Source organism: Benincasa hispida, chromosome 2, assembly GCF_009727055.1.
Source record: "Benincasa hispida cultivar B227 chromosome 2, ASM972705v1, whole genome shotgun sequence".
In the NCBI taxonomy this organism is placed as follows: domain Eukaryota; kingdom Viridiplantae; phylum Streptophyta; class Magnoliopsida; order Cucurbitales; family Cucurbitaceae; genus Benincasa; species Benincasa hispida.
Genome location: NC_052350.1, coordinates 16,589,825 through 16,598,077, shown reverse-complemented (window position 1 = coordinate 16,598,077; position 8,253 = coordinate 16,589,825). Strand labels below are relative to the sequence as shown.

General features: G+C 31.8%; 2 protein-coding genes across 2 annotated transcripts in view; both read left to right on the top strand.

Annotated features, from left to right (window-relative positions):
• LOC120071422 (tRNA (adenine(37)-N6)-methyltransferase) overlaps window positions 1-3,788 on the top strand; it is a 9,436-nt gene extending 5,648 nt beyond the window's left edge. Inside the window, exon 9 of the mRNA XM_039023698.1 lies at window positions 3,231-3,788. Within this exon, the coding sequence (XP_038879626.1) occupies window positions 3,231-3,563 (333 nt within the window). The 3' untranslated portion in view covers window positions 3,564-3,788. The remainder of the gene's footprint in view (window positions 1-3,230) is intronic.
• Window positions 1,232-2,720, top strand: LOC120071423 (uncharacterized mitochondrial protein AtMg00810-like). The gene is made up of 2 exons (XM_039023700.1): window positions 1,232-1,492; window positions 1,919-2,720. The coding sequence occupies exons 1-2, from the start codon at window positions 1,262-1,264 to the stop codon at window positions 2,255-2,257; spliced, it is 570 nt and encodes a 189-aa protein (XP_038879628.1). The 5' UTR covers window positions 1,232-1,261; the 3' UTR covers window positions 2,258-2,720.
• Window positions 3,789-8,253: the final 4,465 nt, after the last annotated feature.

Sequence of the window (8,253 nt, the reverse complement as noted above, 5' to 3'; positions counted from 1 at the left end):
AAACCGTTCTTTCCCGTTAGTCATCTTCAGGGGGAGACCACAAATGAAGAGACTAACAGTTCCACGTACTCCGTACCCATTAGCCTCAATCTTGAGCCTAGTCCTAATATTTCTGAACTTGAGCCTAGCCCCAATGTTCCTGGACCTAGTCGACCTAGTCTTGAACCTAACTCTGCTCCTATTGTTCCTAGTCTACCTAGTCTTGAACCTATTCTGCTCCTGTTGTTCCCGTGTCGGTTCTTCCTACTAGACAAGTGACCTGGATAACATACTATAGGAAGAATCTCATAAAGGAAATTCAGGAAACCTCTGGTGTTCCATCGGAAAGTGTCCAAACATCGGAACTAGCTCATGTTCAAGATCCCGTTGTTTCAGAGGAGAGTCTTGAAGAAAAGTCTGGGAACATAGAAAATGATGAAATGAGCTCAGAGAAGGTTGAAACTTCAGGAGGTAATGAGGTGCTGAAAGATCCTCAAGAAGATGCAGAATTGTCTCAAAAGTCTGATACTGAAGAGGGACAGACGAAAACTGACAACTATGATACCACTCTGGATATGCCAATTGCTCTGAGAAAGGGAACCAGGTCATGTATAAAATACCCTTTGCATAGTTTTTTGACCTATAGTAACTTATCTCCTGGTTTTAAGGCTTTTACTACTCAGTTGGATGCTCTAGCAATACTTACCAGTGTACATGCGGCCATGGAAGTTCCCGAGTGGAAAGCAGCAGTAATGAAGGAAATGAGAGCTCTTGAGGCAAATAAGACTTGGGAGTTAAGTAGCTCTCCCTAGAGGTCACAAAACAGTTGGTTGCAAATGGGTGTTCACAGTGAAGTATAAGTCTGACGGAACACTCGAGAGGTATAAAGCTAGGTTAATTGCTAAAGGGTTCACTCAGATGTATGAGATTGATTATTCAGAAACTTTTTCCCCAGTGGCTAAGTTAAACACGATTCGTGTTCTTCTGTCTATCGTCGTAAATAAAGATTGGCCCCTACATCAACTAGATGTAAAGAATGCATTCTTAAATGGTGAGTTGGAAGAGGAAGTTTATATGAGTTCACCTCCAGGTTTCGAAGCTAAGTTTGGGAATCATGTTTGCAAACTCAGGAAGTCTTTATATGGGTTGAAGCAGTCCCTTAGGGCATGGTTTGACAGGTTCACCGTGTTTGTTAAGTCCCAAGAGTTTGTTTAGGGGCATTCTGATCATACATTGTTTACCAAAAAATCACCCTTAGGAAAGATTGTTGTGTTGGTAGTGTATGTTGATGACATCATCCTATCAGGGGGATGACACGGCAGAAATTGCTAAGCTAAAACAAAGGATGACAAGTGAATTTGAAATCAAGGATCTTGGTAGTTTCAGGTATTTTCTAGGGATGGAAATGGCAAGATCAAAAGCAGGAATATCTGTATCTCAGCGGAAGTACACTCTGGACTTGTTAAAGGAAATAGGAATGACTGGATGCAAACCTATTGACACTCCTATTGAGGTCAATAGCAAACTGAAAAGTATTTTGGAAGGAGTTCCTGTGAATAAGGAGAGGTATCAACGCTTAGTAGGAAAACTGATTTACTTGTCTCATACTAGGCCCGACATCTCCTATGCTGTGAGTGTAGTAAGTCAGTTCATGCAGAGTCCATATGAGGAGCACATGGAAGCTGTGACTCGAATTTTGAGATATCTAAAGTCCACCCCTAGGAAGGGCTTGGTGTTTAGGAAACATGACACACGGAGCATCGAGGCATATACTGACTCAGATTGAGCCGGATCTGTGATTGATAGAAGGTCAACCTCAGGGAATAGGACCTGTCTCTTATACACATCTAGATGTGTATAAGAGACAGACATGACACACGGAGCATCGAGGCATATACTGACTTAGATTGAGCGCATACCTATTGACACTCCTATTGAGGTCAATAGCAAACTGAAAAGTATTTTGGAAGGAGTTCCTGTGAATAAGGAGAGGTATCAACGCTTAGTAGGAAAACTGATTTACTTGTCTCATACTAGGCCCGACATCTCCTATGCTGTGAGTGTAGTAAGTCAGTTCATGCAGAGTCCATATGAGGAGCACGTGGAAGTTGTGACTCGAATTTTGAGATATCTAAAGTCCACCCCTGGGAAGGGCTTGGTGTTCAGGAAACATGACACACGGAGCATCGAGGCATATACTGACTCAGATTGGGCCGCATCTGTGATTGATAGAAGGTCAACCTCAGGGTACTTACCTTTGTATGGGGAAATTTGGTAACTTGGCGGAGTAAAAAACAGGGTGTAGTGGCCAGAAGTAGTGTTGAGGCAGAGTATAGAGCTATGAATCTGGGAGTGTGTGAAGAAATCTGGTTGCAGAAAGTTTTATCTGATCTTCACGAGAGTAGTTCGGGGCCCATGAAGCTATATTGTGATAATAAGGCTGCCATCAGTATTGCGAATAATCCCGTGCAACATGATAGAACCAAACATGTGGAAATTGACAGGCACTTTATTAAAGAAAAGTTAGACCGCAGAGCTATTTGTATTCCCTATGTACCTTCAGTCCAACAAATTGCAGATGTTTTTCGAAAGGGTTATCAAGACAGACGTTTGAAGCTTGTATTAAGCAAGTTGGGTCTTGCCGATATCTATGCCCCAACTTGAGGGGGAGTGTTGAAATACGTTGAATTAACCCTAAGGGCATTTTTGTAATTTATGCTATATTTGCTAAATTAGAGTTTCACCTCATTCTATTTATATCTGAGGTTGGGTCTATTGTAGGTATGACATTAAATAATAAGTCCTTTTTCTATCATGGTTTTTCTTCCCTGAATTAGGGTTTTCCACGTAAACTCCTTGTGTCGTCTTCTTTTCTTCTATTTCAATAATAACTAACTAATCATTGTTGTTGTTATTATTATTATTATTACAACATAGACATCTACGAGTGTTTGGCTCAACTTGTGTGCCTCGACAATATGCCAGAAATATTAACTGATTGTTTTGCACAGGAGAAAGTAAAAAACAGTACACGACAATATTTTATCTAGCCAGCCGAAGTTTTTCTTAAATATTTGGTATTGGAAAGGTCTAATGTAAAATCAAGAGTCTGGTTTCTTTGGTTTCAAAAGAGAGAGAGAGAGAGAGAGAGAGAGCTGCTTTGTAGCCTGATTACCATTTTTATGAAACTCCACGTTACAGAGGTCTAGTGCAACATAAACTTCTCACGTATCATGTTTTTCTTGTTTCAGGAAAAGAAATCGCTTTATGCGTCGGAAGATGAGTTTAGAAACTTTGTGAAGGAAGTGCTTTCATGGGATATTCGATCGGTGTCTCAACGTAATCAACCTCATGACTCCCATGTTAAACCAACAACTGGACATGAATGTTTCGATGGCAGTTCAGATTCAGAGGGTCACCTAGATGACAAAGTTTCGAGTGGTTCTCAAAGTTCTTCTGAGAACATTATCTATCACCTACTTGTAGATGGATTAGACGTGTCGTACACAATTGGTTGCCATGGGAACGTGGTTGTGGGCAAAGTGGAACTTGCATCACCTAGCTCAAGAACAAGAAGCAATTAACGCAAAGCAAATTCTTCTGAATAGGCAAATCAGGGTAACTAGTCTTATTACTAACCTTGCACCACTACAGTTAAAAGGATCCCCTATGTTGGGAACTCTCCCTTGAATTTATACTGCCTTGAATAGAGCTTGATCTTTTAACATTTTTTACTCATCTTTCTCTTGAAAGAATGCTGGATAAATTATGAGTTGTTTGATGGTTATTGAAATAGTTTTGGTCGAAAAGGTGCAGTTGTTTGCTGATGAGTGAATGCTTGACTTTTATTACCACAATCTTACAAGAAGAAAAGCATACATATGCTGTGACCTCTTTACTCCAGAAGTAAGTGTAAGCACACAAGTGACCAGGTCACTATCAGGCTAAAATGACGCAGGTTTTGTTTGGATTTTGTTGGTTTTTATTTTTAATATAAAAAAAATCTTTGCTTGGGTTTTTCTGAGTTTTTTCTTTTTGTAATTGAAAAAACAACTTTTCAATCGTTTGTTTAAATTAATGCCACTTGAGATAATATTTCATATGGAGTTTCACCGGTATGTATGGGCTACCGTTATTAAGTGAATTAAATAAGTTGTTATTTGTTATTCTTTTCATTAGTTTAGTTAATCAATTGAACACAGTTGGGAAGCTATGAAGCACAGATATTTCATGTGAAGTAAAGAATCAGTATCAAACATGTATCGGATATCGATACTTTTAGATACTTTTCAGATACGTTCGTGTTTGTTCTTCTTCAAACCCCTAATTCGCTCTCGCTCGTAGCTACTAATGGGGTCTCGGTTGATTTCCCTTCCTTTAGCTACTCAGATGTTTCAGTTTGCTAAGTTTTGAAAAGTCTAAAGAGTGCAGACTAGTCACGGAGCTTGGATATGGTTTCTCAATTAGAGATCCAGGGATCACAGACGGTATCTCACCATAGCCTTTCACCTCTGAAAGCGTCTTGACACGCGATTTGACGTATATACTTTTCAGATACGTATCTGACATGTGATTTGATGTATTTATTTCTATGTGCTTTTTTTTTTAAAGAAAAAAGACAAGTAACTCATCTAATCTTTCCCAATCTAAAGTTAGACAACTTATTTAAAAAATTTACTACTCGAGTCCAAAACTAAAAGAAAAACTAAATAAATAATGGATCAAATCTTAATTATCTAATCTCCATCTTCACATTTGAGTTTCCACAAAATCCATTAAAATATAAATCATTTGGATGTTTTCAACAATGAGTTCATTTATTTTCATATTTCTCTCTCTAATCTTTTTCTTCTTTGCAATATGAGTCACTTTTCTATTATATTTTATTAACTATTTTACTTCAACATCTCAGATGTTTTTTTTTATATTATATTTCAGTGTTTGTATTCTATTTTGTGCTAATGTTATTAACTTATATGTTAAATTTATTTATATCCTATGCTTTTTTAAAGAAAAAAATGTATCATCAACGTATCATAATCCTCATTTTTTAGAAATATATATATTAGAAAAAATATAAAAAAAATGACGTATCTTTAGACGTATTCATATCTTAATTTTTTAGAAATTGACAAATCGTCATATCTGATCGTATCCGTATCATGTAATCATATCTGTATATGTATTCTGGGAAGAATACTTTTTTTGGTTCTTAAGGTTTTGGATTTAATAACATCCTTAGATTTTATAATGTTACCCTTTTAATCTTTATATTTTAAGTTTGATTTTAATTTAGTTCATAAGATTTCAAAGTGTTACAACTTTAATTTCGAGTTTTCGAGATTTGAGTTTTGTTTTAATTTGATTCTTATATTTCAAAATTTACATTTTAAACTTTGATTTTTCATAAAATACTAACTTTCAATCTTTGGTTTTAATGTCTATTGATTAATTTAAAATAATTGTGAAGTAAAAATTTAAATTTAGTTTTATTAAAGATGAAAAATAGCAAAATTTAATTAATTATAATTCTTTTAGTTCTTTTAAATTAATTAATATACATTAACATTAAAAGTATGGGTGTTCAAAAAACTCAATGACTCGAAAAAACCAATCAACCCAACCCGTGGTTAGGTTGGGTTATCAACTCATTTGGGTTGGGTTTAAATAAATGAAAATTTTATGAGTTGGATTGGTTTATGAGTTCACCTAATATAACCCAAACCAATCCGAACCAACCCGAATTTATCATTAATTTTATAACATATATATTTTTTACTTATAAAACAATTATTTATACATATATTGATTTTAATTTAATTTAATTTTAATATTGTTTTTAATAATTTATTCTTCAACAACTCTTAAAAATAGTTTCTTTGCACTTTTAAAAAAAATTGCACTATATAAATTGAAGTTGAGTAGTTAATCTTAATTCAATATATGAAAATAATTAAATTAGATTTTTACATATTTACGTTTTTTTTCTTTTTATAACAAAATTTTAAATAAATAACCCGAATAACCCGAACCAACCAAACCCAAATATTTCATGGTTGGATTGGGTTGGGTTCATTTTTTAATAAAGGTTATCTGGTTTGAAAAAATTTACAATCCGAACAATGGGGTTGGGTCTAAAAAGTCTTTCAACGCAATTCAACCCATGAACACCCCTATTTAAAAGCGAAAAGTGAATATTTAGTAAAAATTTGAGGTTAAAAGTATAAACCTTAAAATCTAATAACTAAATTGAAACAAAATTTAAATCTATCGTTTGGTGTTTAAGGTTTTAAGGACGCATAGGAAACAAGAATGTCCAGGTATACTATGCTATCTAGGAACAACATGTTTGGGAATAATTTCTGAAAAATAAAGGGAATAACATGCATGAGAATAAGATTTCTGAAAATAAAATATTTGTGGGAACAACACGCTGTCAGGAAATAACATGTATGGGAATAAGATTTTTGAAAATACAAAGATTGATGTGTTTGGTTGTGCATGAAAATGTTATCAAAATTTGGAGATAATAATTATATTTGTATTTATTTAATGAAACTAATTTTGGTAATCTCATATAATTTTAATAGATTAATTAATTAATAATGAAAGAGTCATTCTAATTGGATAATTAATTAAAATACGTATATTAAGTTAAAATAACTAATTCTAAAATTATTTCTTTTATTTGAAGCTAACATTAAAATTAATTAATTAGTATTTTTAAATAAATATTCTTAATTATATTGACGTAGTATATTTTTTTTATCAATAAAAATGAATTAAATGAGGACATGATTATTTTATTACAATTAATTATTTAGTTTTATTTAAGTAGAATTCATTATTATTAATTATAATTTTTGTGTCAATTAGTTTTAATTAAATAAATAAATAAATAAATAAATTTTTAATAAATATTATTACAAAATTTAATGAAAGAAAAAGAGAAAAAAAAATATGATGTTACTAATCAAAGTTAAAAAGAAATATTAGAAAAATGTTTTAAAGTAACAACCATATGTTCATAATAATGCTCAAATTAAAATTAATTTTAATCAATTTGATTATAAAAAACACTAAGTAATCATTATGAATTTTTGTACTAACTTAATTTAACTACCTAGCTTATTAATTAAATATATTTAAGATATTGATATTTAATTATTAATTTATTGATATAAGTAATTACATTCATTTGAGAAATTTTCAATTGTAAAAAAAATTTAAATAGATTGTTATTGATTTATTTAAAAAAATATTTATATTAATTTTGTTAAATTTATGTTCATTAATCAACTATATTTAAAATAAAATTATATATAAAATGAAAAAAAAAACAGAGTGAAAAAGAAAATACCCACATTCTTTTAAGTGAAAAAACTGTGGAAAAGGAGTATGTCTAGAAATAGCTACTTTAGGCAAAATGTAAAAAAAACGTGAAACAAACTTGAATGTTGTATGTCTATATCTCTATACAAATAAAATTTATTTTAAAATTTAGAGATTAAAATAAAATAAAAAACTAACATTTTGAAAAACAATAAAAGAAAAGTGTTTTTTTTATTCTATATAAATATAACACCCACTATTCTATGCTTATCTTTGTTCTTGGTATGCGTCGGGAGTGGTTGAGGCATTAAAGACCTTCATTTATGATTTTACCAATTGTCAACATGTTAGCTTAATCTGCTGTGCTAATTAAACGATATGTCAAATTCTTATAACTTCTTGGCCACTTGCATAGATGACAAACCACAGGTTCAATTAATTGCAAATGTATGAACTAGCAACTACATTATATACCTGCAAATATAACAATTTTCTTAATACTAAGTACCTATTTTCACATTTTAAAGCAATGTGGTATGCTTTTTTTTTTTTTCCCCGAACCATTAAGATTAAAACCTTTCAAAAATAATAGTTAAAACTAAACATTTGGAAACAAATAATTGAAACCTACACAAAATTCATAGAAATACTTGAACTGCAACTTAACCACATGTATCACTATTTTGTAATTCACTCCTACATCACATTTTTATTATCTTTTTAACAGAAAAAAAAAAGTAGTTGAAATTTAAGAGTAAAATGAAAGATTTGAAACTTCAACGACAGAATCAAAACATAGACTCAAATTTAAAGATAATATGCCAATCCGGTATATACCTTTAGTCAAAAAGAAAAAAAAAACTTTAAAAATAGAAAATTGAAAAGAATATTTATGATTATCTAAAACGTGGATTAATGGAGTTGAATGTTTTGGAATTTTGT